A 13,408-nucleotide genomic window follows, 5' to 3' on the forward strand; every position below is an offset into this window, starting at 1 on the left:
ATTGTGAAAAAAACTGGCAATATTGTCAACCATGTTAATCCCTGTCAACTGTGTTACAGTTGATGGGTAACACAGTTGACAGGTAACACAGTTGACATATCCGCCATTTTAGGGCCATGTGCTCACTCCAGACCTCCGACCTGTCACCATATGACTTTGATCAACTCATGTTTTTATACACTTTCTCTGGATATTTTTTAAATAAAACATCTAATTCAAGTTCACATGAACAAGTTGACAACACAGGTGACAATCAGTTAATCTACGCTAAGTGTACACCATACTATTGATCAAATATTGAAGAGAAGAAGTAGAGACTCACCACACTGTCTTCACATCTCCCTCCAAAAAGGAAGTGACATCAAGTGATGCTGGGCATGTGACTTAGGAGCAAACCATTGCTGATTTACAGGGGTTATTTCAGCAAGTAACACAGTTGACAGAGATGATGTGGCTGATTTAATGCACATGAATGAGCAGAATTGATTCTAAAATGCCTTTCTCAAATTTTGATGCTTATTTTGAACAACTTTTTATGAAAATATTAGAAAAAAACATTTAATTTAGTTTTAATCTTAAGAGCAAAACCTGACATTTAGCAAATCTGACAGCAAAAAAACAACAAATTCAAGTGTAGTATATGCATTTTTTGCTAGATCAAAGATGAGATCTGTTGACTTTTTGTATCAAATGAAAGAGAAATGTGCCCTGTTGTAAAACTGATCATTGCTTAAAGTGAATGAATAAAAAAATTATAAATACAGTCCATGGACATGACATGTACCCCTAATTATAGAATGACTCTCTATTCTAGTCTCGTGCCAGTACTCCAAAGCATGTAAACAAGAAATGACGTAACGGAGTGCGTAGAAAACCAATGCGCACACTGTATCCCACCCCTCCCACACACCGCGCTGATTCGCTAGCACACCACCAATCAGAGAAGCCAATGGCTCAGATATCCGACGGCCCACCTCCTCAGACTTCGCATGCTCAGTCGGATCCGACAACGTCCACGCGTCTCTGAAAGCTTCCAACGTAGCTGAACACAGCAAACATATTTGTTGCCGACCTCTTCCGAGTCTCTCCAAACGCTTCAGACGTCCAACGGTTGGGCCAGTGTGTGGGGGCCTTAAAATCTATGTAAGTAGTCCAGTCATTTATCACCCCAGCGTCTTCGGTCGCTAAGCGACGTCAGCTGATCTGTAGTCTACTTCATATCGGAAAAAAACATACTCCTAGGCCACTTGAATGGATGAGTTTCACATTAACTTTAATATTTTTGGAAATTACAGGGATTTCAACTCTTGGCAAAAGGCTGAGTTGTTGTCACCGGTCAAGAAAAGAAAAAGAGAGGAAAGCAGCGAAGAGGGAGAAGCGAAACAGCGTCGGTTTGGCAAACTATATTTCTCTGCTGAAAAACACTATGAACGGTAACAAATAAATTGTAAAAAGTTTTTTTCGTGTTGGCAAGTAACCGTGTATTAAGCGGAATAATGTATAGAACAGCGGTCATTATCGGGAAAATAAGTCCCTTCAGGACGAATCGGGACTTATTTTCCCAATAATGACCGCCGTTCTATACATTATCCCGCTTATTACATGCTTACTTGCCAAGGGTGATTTTACAATTTATTTGTTACAGTTCATAGTGTTTTTCAGCAGAGAAAAATTGTTCGCCAAACCGACGCCAATTCGCTTCTCCCTCTTCGTTGCTTCCCTCTCTTTTTCCTTTCTTGACCGGTGAATGACAACTCAGCCTTTTGCCAAGAGTTGAACTCACCGTATTTACCAAAAATATTAAAGTTAATGTGAAACTCACCTATACTAGTGGCCTAGGAGTACGTTTTTTCCGATATGAAGTAGACTACAGATCAGCTGACGTCGCTTAGCAACCGAAGACGCTGGGGTGAAAAGTGACTACTTGTGGAGAAAAGATTTTAGAGCGCGGAGTGCTACAAAATACGTGAATCAGAGGCAATAAGGCCACTTTCCTTGACTACGGTCAAATATGCTTAGCAGTGGTCAGTTATACAAAGATAACTGACCGCCAAACGTTGGGCTCATTCAAGTGAATAGAGTATTCTAGAGCATTAAGAAGAGCCATGTAATAAAACATAATAACAACCTATACGGTAATCTGCATTACTTCCATGTACATTTTAATCTATGCTGCATTTAACAATAATCTTAGAACTGCCCAGTACACTCCACAGTTGTTATTTACTGTGAGGGGTTAAAAGCAGATTGTCACTAGATTAAAACCCAAGCCAGTTCAATAATCATTTTGGAGCTGAAGGTCGAATCTGAGATTTGCTTCCAATAGTGATGTCAGACCACTCATCTCTCTCTCTCCTGTCTGTCGCCATCTTTTCCTATTCATCTGTCTGTCAGTCTGTATCTCTCTCCCTAATCTGTTGTCCTTATTAAGAGTTGCTGGCACCCAGTCCTTTGTTGTGTGTGTATGTGTGTGTGTATGTGTGCCCTGATGTTCAGACACTGGAGGCTTACCTCAGCTCACCTATCTCACAAACTCACTCTCACACATACAGACATAACAGTCTTTCAGTTGATGTTGAGGGTCATGAATTGACCAGCAGGGTCATTGACATCAATGACTTATCCTGTCATGTAAAGGCACACATGTTTGGACATATTTTGTACATGGATTAGCTCATGCCTTATTTCATCCAATGGCTCCATTGATCTGTAAGTGTGGAGTACAGGAAACAATGATAATGTTAACACACAGTGAAATAAAGAGTGGATGTGTGTGTGCGTGTGCGTGTGTGTGTGTGTGTGTGTGTGTGTGTGTGTGTGTGAAAATGCAGTAATTTGCCATTAACACTTAACTTACAGCAGCCATACTAATGAAATCTGATGAGCTCTAACTTCTGGAAACAAACACATAACTTACACACCTCCAACTTCTGGAGCTGCTGTCACAATTCACTATTTAAGGGGACGTAAACAGGAGGTATGATTTTGCCATGGAGTTTGTTAGCTGTGAACTACAACTTGAGCATCACTCCTTTTAGCCTATATTTACTTATATATTGGCAAACTGGCACCATTCAAATCATGCAGAGGTAGAAATTAGCAGATCCTATTTGCCATGAAGTATACAGACAAATACCAGTTGACTTCTTCTTCTTTCCAACAGGAAAGCGGCCATTTTCATAATTGGGGCCTGAGCAAGTCTCAACCTGCAAGTCGCATGACCACTTTTCGTCCCAAATGATTGCATTTTTCACTGCCTGATCATACCCCAAAACTCACCAAACTTGGAATATACGTCACACCTGCTGAAAATGTTCAGACTGTATTGTTGTCCTCAATTTCCACCACTAGGTGGTGCTAGAATCAAGGAAAGTGCGTTTTGGCTTATAACTCACATATACTTTGTCGCACATTCAAGAACCTTATATCCACGCATTCACTGAATTGTGCTGAATCTCTTGATATAGGCCACGTTGGTCTGTCTGAATGACATGTAACCGAGGTGACTACTTCCCCATGAGCCACTAAGGGCTTTGTGAAAAATTATAAACTTAATTTTTCCAACTCCTAGGCCATTTGACCCATTTGCAACAAACTTTGCAAGTAGCATCTGTGGACAAAACTTATCAAAAGCTTTCACCTACGTCACTTCTGGTGGCGAGGTCCATTTCGATGCTTCGCCATAAAACCATCAACTCATTATAACTTCCACATACAATTTGCCATCTACTCCAAATTGCTCAAACATTTAAAGGGTCTTGCATTGAATACATCTACCCAGCACACCCCAATGGCAGCATGCCCCAATGCGCGTGCACTGCGAGGGCCTGTTCATCGCTGCTTGCAGCTTTAATTTTAAATTGCGTATTCCTATAGAGCTTGGCAACGTGCCACAGTGTTGGACGCCATCTTCGTTGCCCAAGAAGTGAGAGTGATAGAGAGAGCAATCGAAAATCATCTCCAACTATGTAACGGGGAAAGAATTAATGAATGAATAGCTTCATTCCACAGCAGGGATGGAAATTGGCACCCACCACCCGCCAAATGTGGGTGAATTTGTGTGCTGGTGGGTGAACTGAATCAGTTTACCAGCAACTGTGGCGGGTTCATTCCAGTCAGATCTAATCCAATTAGTCTTAATGATCGATATCTTTGTTAAGGCATAACAGTGCGCTTTCCACAACCCTAGAGTTAGATCCGGTCAAACTATATGTTTCTGATTGGACCAAAGTGTCAGTTGGACTTTAGAAGGGCCAGAATTCCAACACTACTAGAACGGCCTTAAAGAGATAGTTCGGGTTTTTTGAAGTGGGGTCATATAAAGTACATATCTATAGTCGGTCAGTTCCCTACCGTAATTGAGAGCTGCTCCAGCCCAGACGCTCAGCTTTGTACTGCAGTGAACGGAGTCCAGATTCGGAGTCCAGTCCGAATTTTAACCACCTAAAACAAGGCTCACCTAAAAAATCTATATCAGTTCAAGTGTACGTTATGTAGAGAAAATTCCCACTACTTTACATCACCGTCAGACCGCCCTTTCTTTTGGCACTACATTTTCTCAACCGTAGAACCTCCATATCCCTACACATTAGCGCAACTGGGCTTCACACTGTATTTCGCCGCTCGCAGATCACCTGTTAATGCATTCCGCCTTTGATGGAGTATGCCCTCGTCATCTGGCCCAGGACGTCCACGCCGTACTTGGTGTTGTTGTAGTACATCACAGACTCTAGTTTTGCCTTCACCTCACTAAAGGTGCCCACACCTGTGTGCACGGTGCTCAGGATGCAGACATTCTTCCTCGACTTTCCCTGGTACACAGTCAGAGTCACATTACTTCAGCGCCTTCATGTTGAACAGCTCCGCTTGCTGCTTGTTTGCCCAGGCTATATAATAAAACTATATAATAATTAACTTACAAGTAAATTCACACAGCTGGAGGCTGCTAACAAGGTTAGAGACAAGAGAGACAATAAAAGCAGCAAACCGCGCGAAAAATGAAACATATTAAACCCTGCGAAATGATGTGCGGTCAATATGACTGCTTATGGCCGAAATAGGTAAGACATATATTTTGTGTAATTTATGTAAAAATTATTCTAAATCCAAATACAGACACTTTTTGGAAAAGTCATGCAACCGCAGTATTGCATTTTTTTATTTAGTGTTATAAGTGTTATATTTTCTCTATAAGTGTTGATGTTTTCCTCGATTCCCAATATATACAATTAATGAAAAGAAGGGTTAGGGTTAACTCTTAACCCTGGGTTCATTGTTATCTGGCATCAGCTTGTGTTTTTATTTTCTATAAAATGAAAGTATCTGTATCTGTGATACTTCAAATAAACACGTGAAGACTTTCTATTACTTTTTTTTGCAAACCAACAGGTGGTGCCAAGGCCAAGCAAAGGGCAGCTGCAAAAAAAATATCATCATAATCTCCACAATAATACTGGTGGTTGTCACTTTGGCCCATATCATTTCCTGTTATAGACTGACCCCAGCCCCCCATCACAGAAAGGAAAGTTGATGTGGCCCCCACCGAAAAAAGTTTGGGGACCCCTGCACTAGGCAGAGTTTGCTTTATTTTAAACCTAATTACTGGACTCTTGGCAATGTATGTGTCAACAAACCACAGGTACCTTCAGGATACATTTTAAACTCCATATTGTGACAACGCTGTGCTAATGGTGTGGTCCGGTTTAGGCACAAAAACTAATGGTTGGGGCTGGGAAAGGGTTGTGATTTGGCTTACAATACCTGTTGTTGTCGCCACAAAAAAGGCTTAAAATACCCTGACTTCCTGTTGAAGAAATATTTTTTTGCTGCAGTAGACACTGCTGGAAATTGTCCCCATGTGTCCTTTGAAATGTCCTGTTTACACATTTTGCAACGTTTGGTCCTTCGACGTACATTACAAATGAAAAGAGGCAATTAATGAGGCGGGATGGTAAAATGATTGTTATTGGTAAAATGACCAGAATGCATCCCCCTTTCCCCAGCAACAGAGAGAGTGAAAGGACAGCGGGGTTGTTTTGTTCAATATGTTGGGCTAGTCTTCCTGACTCATTGATTCTTTATCTGTGTGAGGTTAGTGACAGTCAGAATCTGTGACCCCAACTAGGGTTGGGTCAATACATGATTTCATTGTCCATCGCTGATGGCTGACAGTCATCGACTACTGAGCCCTGAGACCATGACATTTTGATTTGATTAAACCTGCCCAGTTTGGCAAAGCCAAGATGCTTGGTTATGTTGGTTTCAGCCATAGTAGTTGTGTAATGCAGGAGTCACACCTGGCAACATGCCAGAGAATCCTTGAGCAAGATACTGAAGCCCAGACTACTCCTCCTCTGCATCAGTGTATGAGCGTGTGTGTGAACGGGTGAGTGGGAAAGTGTCTGTAGACAGTCTTTCAGCTACCTACTTTACTTCATTTGGTTGTACTTAGGGTGTACCAAATCGTGACATCATCACATCTCCTCCAACCAGAGCGTGTATTCAGTGAATGTTACATCCCTATAGGCCTAGCCCACTTGTTTGGGTAGCTATCTTTTACAGTGTGGGAGCCTCGAGGGCCCGCCGGATGCAGCAAGCGCTTGCAGGTGGAGGGATGGCGGATGGGGGGTGAGTGAGGGAGAAGAGAGAGAGAGAGAGAGAGCATCGACCTGAGCGATGTGAATCAGAGCAGAAGAGATAAATCTGTATTGGCAGACTGTCGTACATCTCTCTCTCTCTTTCCTCTTTTCACCACACTCACATACTCACACTCACAAACACACACACACACACACACGCCGCAGCCGTCAGCCTGCATGCGCCCCTCCTCGCGCCAGCGGGTGGCCGCCTGGCTGCTCGCGCTGCCGTTGGGGAGAGGTGGAGAGGAATGCGCGCGCCGTGGCCGCCTGGAGATGATCTCGTTTTGGCTGCTGTGCTGGAAGCTGTTGGTAGGTAAATTAACCAGTCATTGACACGCGTTAACAAGAACTCTTTTCCCGGGCTCTATGGCCTCCTCCGAGTGCGGCGGAGATTTGGGGACATATTTGCGGACAGCACGTAATCTTTGCGCATGGTGTCGGCGCGAGTCTTTGGCTTATCTTGAGCTACTATCTAAACCTAGTTTCCTTGGCTCCTGTATATGCGCTTATCTGTCACGATTTTGTTGCTTTGCCTGACGTGAGGATGTCTTATATAACACAGCTGGCTCAGCGGCCATCTGACTGCACAGAGCAGACACACTGTTATCATGTCTGTTCAGGTAGACTGTGAGAGAGCAGAGTGACAGATATGTGACATATATGATATGATAGATGACCAAACACTGAACAGAATCATGAATCTGTGAATGCTTATTGAGGAAACAACATGACATCACTTCTCATTTTTGACAAAACACATTATTCTCTCTCTCTCTCTCTCTCTCTCTCTCTCTCTCTCCCCCCCCCCCCCCCCCCCCCCCCAGTTCTGTGATTAATGGCAATGATGTTGTCTCCAGCTGTTGGTGCAGGACAAACAGAGGTTTGGGATGATAATTGATTCTGTGTAGAAACTGGCTTTCTGATGTTCAGAGTGCAGCTGTGCAATGACAGAGGTCAGAGAGGTCTTCCAGTAATCCAAAGGCAGGCAGTGATGAGAAGCATGGATTAGTGCTGCTGTCCAATCCTCCCCCAGATGTTCCCTGAGAGCTGAAGAGTTGACAATAAATTGATTGAAGCACCTAAGCACTGTCATTAAATTTCCTTCATACAGCCTCTGATGAAACAGTGAATGTTTCATGTGTGATGCACAATATGTGCATTCACTAACAATGTGTGCAGCAGACAGTACACTTAAACTTACGTCTTATTTTACTTGTGACAGCCCAGCAAGTGCAGATTTCATCCAAACAGCTGTTGCACGTGTTAATGCTGATGCAGAGATGTGAACTCTTCATTATCAGCTGTGATGTACTTGAGATGAAGACTGTTCTAAGAGAATACCTATTAAGCCTTGCTGTTACAGTTAGCTGAGGGTCTTAATGATGAGGAAATATTGTCTAAATGATGTTCTGAGTTGAATTATTGTGTTTATTAATTCTGACATTATTCAAGTTTTACTTACTAACTAAATATTACTAAAAAATAAACTTGACATTCCCTTCCCCCTGACCAACAGGACACAGTCCTGTGACATATTTTGGTTCCTACCTTGAACATTTAGAATTAGCCAGACTCTGCATAAAAATGCGTCACTCAGTTTTCTCCTAAAGGCTCTATAAACTGTGCATGGAGAAACTAATATGCTGGCATGTTAAAATAGAGTGAATCCACAGAAGCATTCAGGATTTCAGCTTACTCTTGTCATCACTAATCTTTTTTTCTGAAATGGTCTAATGTGATCTTCTAAGTTTGCTCTCTGCAGTCATTTAGCTCCCAAGTATGTCAGTATTTTCAGCGTACTGGGCATGGATAGTGAACCCCCCCTGTAAACCCCTTTCACATCAGTCTGACTATGAAACAGCTCCAGAGGTGCCTGTAAGATAACAGAGAAGTGTTGCTGGTTAATCTGTGATCGCTCTTCTAACATTCTGATTTCACTGAAAGAGAAATGACTTCAGCAACTTGCCTGCCTCTGCATCTATACTTAGTGTTACCATAGCAACACCTCCCATCTGTCACCAGCACATGCCTGGTAGGACAGACCATAATAATCTGCTAACCCACTCACAGCCAACGCATTGCCACCATGGTAACGATATGAAGGCTTGAGTTTAGCTCATCACACTGACGGCATTTACACTTCTCTCATCTACAGTGTGTGCACAGCTGTACTGTATGTGCATGAGAGAGTGTAAAACTGTGTATGTGTCAGGTGTGTCTGAGTATTAGTACTCTGATAATCCAGTTCAGTATAGTGTCCATTATCAGGAATTTATGGTCGAAGTGGAGGATGGAAACAACTTAGCAACAGGAGATAAATTTGTCCCTCAGCTCATTTAACCCTTCATCTCAGTTGTTAGCCAGATAGCTAACGTTAAGCTAGCAAGCTTCAACGTAAATAACATATCGTACTGTTGATAGACAGTAAATCTAATTTCACAGTATTGTGAAACAAAAAGGCTCACTAGCTAACGGCCATGCCACTGTCCCGTAGTCAATAAGAATGATGGACAGGATCTGGAGTGTTCATTTAAAACAGTAAACAGGAAGTCTCACTGGAACTACTTGAAGTGCTCACACTTTCAAGCCAATCAGAATCCAGAATTCACCAAGACCATGGTGCAAACATATATAACGAATCATAAGAAAGATTGAGGTAATTGTTTAGGAGAGAGTGGGCCCTGCTGTTTGATGAACTGATGATTCTGATTGGTGCTTTGCTGTTTATGTCATTCAAAGGCCACACACTGCCATCTATCCAAGAACCAGTCAATCTGAAACAGACTACAGAGTATGGTCTACACTTGTTTGAAGTTTCATGAGATAGTTGTAGTTTTTGACATTTCAGGTCCTGTGACTATTACACATGCCAACACTGCGATCTCAATGCTGAAACAATTTATTTATTATATAATTATTCTAAAATTATAATTATGTATATATTATGCAGCCATACTGCTAAAATTGTTAATACCACATTTAAAGCAACATTTTTACATTTTTGTTTTGTTTAAGAAATGTTCTTATACCGAGAAACTTTAAATGTTGTCTTAGTACCTGAGAATTAGTAATTAGAATAATTAATTGTCTCATTACATTTGTGTACAAATGCTGTTTGAAGAGCCATGAAATGTTTGTACAGTGATCAGGTTCTTATGAAGTGTTTGTGTCCACAGAGAGCCACAGCCGGGCTCAGGAGGGCAACACCTGAGCTAACGGACGGTAACCAGGACGACGGCAGCGCCAGCGACAATAACCCTGTCAACAACTCTTTGACCCCAATACAGCCAACAGATCCAGTTACCATGGCAATTAGCTCATCGCCGCCGCTAACAGAGCTTGAAAGAGAAAATTTGATTAGCTGGAACAACCGAGAATTAGAGGAACCCAATTACCCAGAGGTCCATGGGATGCAGCAGCCAAGCAGGAAGGAGCCGGAGGTAGAAGAGCCGACAGAGGGAGACAATGGAAAAACAGATGGAGACGAGTGTGACTATCTTGTCTTTGATATTGGACAGCAGAAGGGAGGAGAAGAAATGGGGGGGTGGGGTGGAGGAAAAGCAGAAACAAGGAGTGAAGATTTAGGGGGAAGAGGAGTTGAGGGAGAAGATGAAGGGAGAGTAAAAATAGAAGGTGAGTATGAAGCGATTGGAGAAAGAGAGAGAGAAGACTCTAAAGAAGAGGACGGGTGGATAGGAAAGACGGTGGGGGAGATGAAAGATGATGCTCTGGCAGAGCTGCCCTTCATCTCTGACAGTCCAGTCTGTCCTTCATCATCAGAGCCCCTGGGTGGCACATCCCTTCCTGCAGAGCAGCCTGCAATAGCGGCCACGTTGCAGAAGGCCTGGGGTCACGACCTTGGAAACAGAGATGACTTAAGCGATGGTCACCTTAGTGACTGCCTCCAAGCTGAGCTGGCTATCGTGTACTCGGACAGTGACGCAGGGGAGGACCAATGGGCAGCCTTCGCGCCCTGTGATGTCACCAACCAGGAAGAAGCAGATGGAAAGAATCATGATAGCATCTGTGATATAGAGAGCAAGGAAGAGAAGAGAGAGGAAGAGAGTAGGGAGAGAGCGGAGGATGAAGATGAGTCAGTAGAGACTGGAGCAGAGGACCAGAGAGAGGAGGAAGTCGAGAAGGAGCAGGAAGAGAGGAGGGGAGGCGGGGATGATGATGAAGAGCAGATGAAGATGAGGAGAGATGTTTTTTTGCGCTCTCCCTCTGTCTGCTCTACAGCCAGCCCCACAGACCCTGACAGGAAGGTGAGACTGCCTCCTCTGAAACTTGGAGTTCAATCCGAGGTTTAAGACGTACATCATAGACTTGATCCCTCACAGGACATGTGATGTTGACCTATCAGCTGTTTTTACTATGCAACTTAGTTTTTCAGCAACTATGCTATAGCAAGAAAGTGAAACTCCCCCCCAGAGCAAGTCGATGTTTCTCCCTTCTGGGCTACTGTAGAAATAGGTTGTTGCATCGTGGCAGACTCCATCAAAGAGGGCCTGCTCCTCACATCTTTCTGTCTTGGAGACTGTCCAGACCAGGGGCCTCATGTATTAAACTGTGCGTAGGATTGACTTCAAAAGGTTGCGTATGCACGAAACACAGAAAGTGCATAAGCACAAAAATATCCTGATTTATAAAACAGTGCGCACACACGTCCAACGACGATTTCCCTTTATAAATCACAATCCACTCTAAATGTGGCGCACCTGTGTGCGGGTCATTCCACGCCCATAGTCGCCTATGAATATTCAGTGGCGGCCCAATTCATTCACACTTGGTGCTCTTATAGCAACATGAGTGGAGTTAGTGGCACCGATTACTTTTGGGAAACCGGACATTGCTGCAAATTGCGCATTTTTATTTGCCTGTTCACCCACCGTATTAAAAAAAACAAAACAATTATACCTCCTAACTTGTCTGGCATGACACGGCTAAAGGTTGGCTGGGATATCCCTGACCTGTCAGCTAATTCCCTCTGGAATGTGCCGGTTGAAACCCAAGTGTTGTGAGCACTTGAAGCGGGACAGGCACGGCGTGGTTTCTGCGGGTGCTCCTCTCTAACACTGGGCCCAATACCGCACAAAGATCCAAGAGGAAAGCTCGTGGGAGTCGGAAACGGCTCATCAGCCACTCATCACTGTTGGCCAGTGGATCTTGCTGGTCTCTGAAGTTCCGCTCTCTCCGTATCCTTCCGTTTGCCACATCCTCCAACAGTGCCAAAGCAGCCATTGTGTGCCATAATGCATTGTGAATACATGCCTTTATATACCCATCTATTAGGTAATATCTGCTACACGTGTGAGAATTACCCTGATTGACTAACAGTCCTTCAGACTAACAATACAAGATAATTATAGTCTTTATTTGTATGGCAACAAAACACAGTTACAAAGTGTTTTATGCGTTATGCATTGAAAACGGAGATGAAACGAAATGGTCTATATGATATAGGATATTAATATATTTAACTGCATTCATATCAGTGTAAGCGTAATTTGCTCTACCGTTGTCTTACTTTTGTCCTAAATCACATGTTTCCCGTGTGCACTACAGGGAGAATGTTTGTTTATTTATTGCAGAAATTTTTTTTTTTAATACATTTTCACACAGTTTCTCCCGTTTCTTTCTTCTGCCATCAGTGGCGTAGTTTCTCCTTACCCCAGTTATGTGCATACGCATGGGTCAGAGTTTGCGTGAAGGACTGCACATTTTCCCGTCAAGTTCTCTTTTTTTAAATCCCACGGTGTGTGTAGAGAGTGGCGAACGCCTTCTTTTGTGCGTACGCAACGTTTCTAAATGAGGCCCCTGGTCTGGTGTCCACCCCTGTTCAATCTCACTCTGCTAAACCTGCCCGAGGTGACTCCCCCCATGATCCAAGGTCCCGGACCTGGCAAAATCTAGAGCTTGGGCTACATGGCTAACTGAACCGTGTGGTACTTAGCTTAGGCTAGCTAACTACAACCAAGGATAGCTTGCAAAGAGCAGCAGTTGTTGGTTGATCTGGTGACATGCTGAGCCCTATGTTTTTGAAGCTACCCTTGAATTCTGGACATATTTTAAAAACTACATCATTAAAATTCATCAAAGCTCTGTTCCTTTTCACTTCTATTAGGCATTGTTACCCCCTGTGGGCCCCCCGTCGATAAGTCTAGCCTTAGACAGCATCATCAGAGTGTGTGACTCCTCCAGTACTTGAGTTGTATTTTCATATTCTCCCTTGTTCTCTAGAATATTCTTGTGCGGGTCTGAGACTTGTAGCACACCTGAGATTTAATTGGGTCTCTGTTCAATTCTAAAGATGTACGTGAATTAAAATGCTTTTAAATGTTTCCTTTCTTTAAATATGTAGTTTAAGACTGAAAACATCTCCCATTTGTAATCTAATCCAGAACCTCATCTTTCCCATCAGGTTCCTGTAGATTTCTGTGTCCACCAAGACACCCTCAGTGAAAATGTCTCCACTGAGCATGTAGACTTTCTGTTGGCCTGCAAGCAGTGGAAGAAGATGGAGGAGGAGGTCAAAGGTCAACCATTCCCCAAACCGGGGCTGAGAGCTCAGGGGAGCTTCCAGGGCACCCATACTTCACTATACCCTCCCACTCGCAGCCCTCGCCTCAAACACAGGTAGGACATGCCGGAGCTACAGAAAATACTGCCTGTTTTTGATTGAGCTTTCTCAGGCTGTTTTTTTCTGTATACACCATTTCTAAAATTTAGCTCAACTTCAATTCTGGACTTTTTGATTGGATGGGACTTGG

At 43.2% G+C, this 13,408-nt stretch overlaps 1 protein-coding gene across 5 annotated transcripts in view; it reads left to right on the forward strand.

Moving 5' to 3' along the window:
- The window catches only part of LOC115572877 (uncharacterized), a 45,893-nt gene that overhangs the window by 10,171 nt on the left and 22,314 nt on the right, over positions 1–13,408 (forward strand). Inside the window, exons 1-4 of one of the 5 annotated variants that reach the window (XM_030403351.1) lie at positions 6,812–6,947; positions 7,463–7,518; positions 9,815–10,903; positions 13,060–13,274. In XM_030403351.1, the coding sequence (XP_030259211.1) occupies positions 7,474–7,518; positions 9,815–10,903; positions 13,060–13,274 (1,349 nt within the window). In that variant the 5' untranslated portion in view covers positions 6,812–6,947; positions 7,463–7,473. Of the gene's footprint in view, positions 1–6,396; positions 6,952–7,462; positions 7,519–9,814; positions 10,904–13,059; positions 13,275–13,408 lie in introns of those variants that run through there. The other 4 variants (XM_030403350.1, XM_030403349.1, XM_030403352.1 and 1 more) reach the window with 4 other exon arrangements.

The sequence above is a fragment of the Sparus aurata genome, chromosome 21 (genome assembly GCF_900880675.1).
Source record: "Sparus aurata chromosome 21, fSpaAur1.1, whole genome shotgun sequence".
Lineage (NCBI taxonomy): Eukaryota > Metazoa > Chordata > Actinopteri > Spariformes > Sparidae > Sparus > Sparus aurata.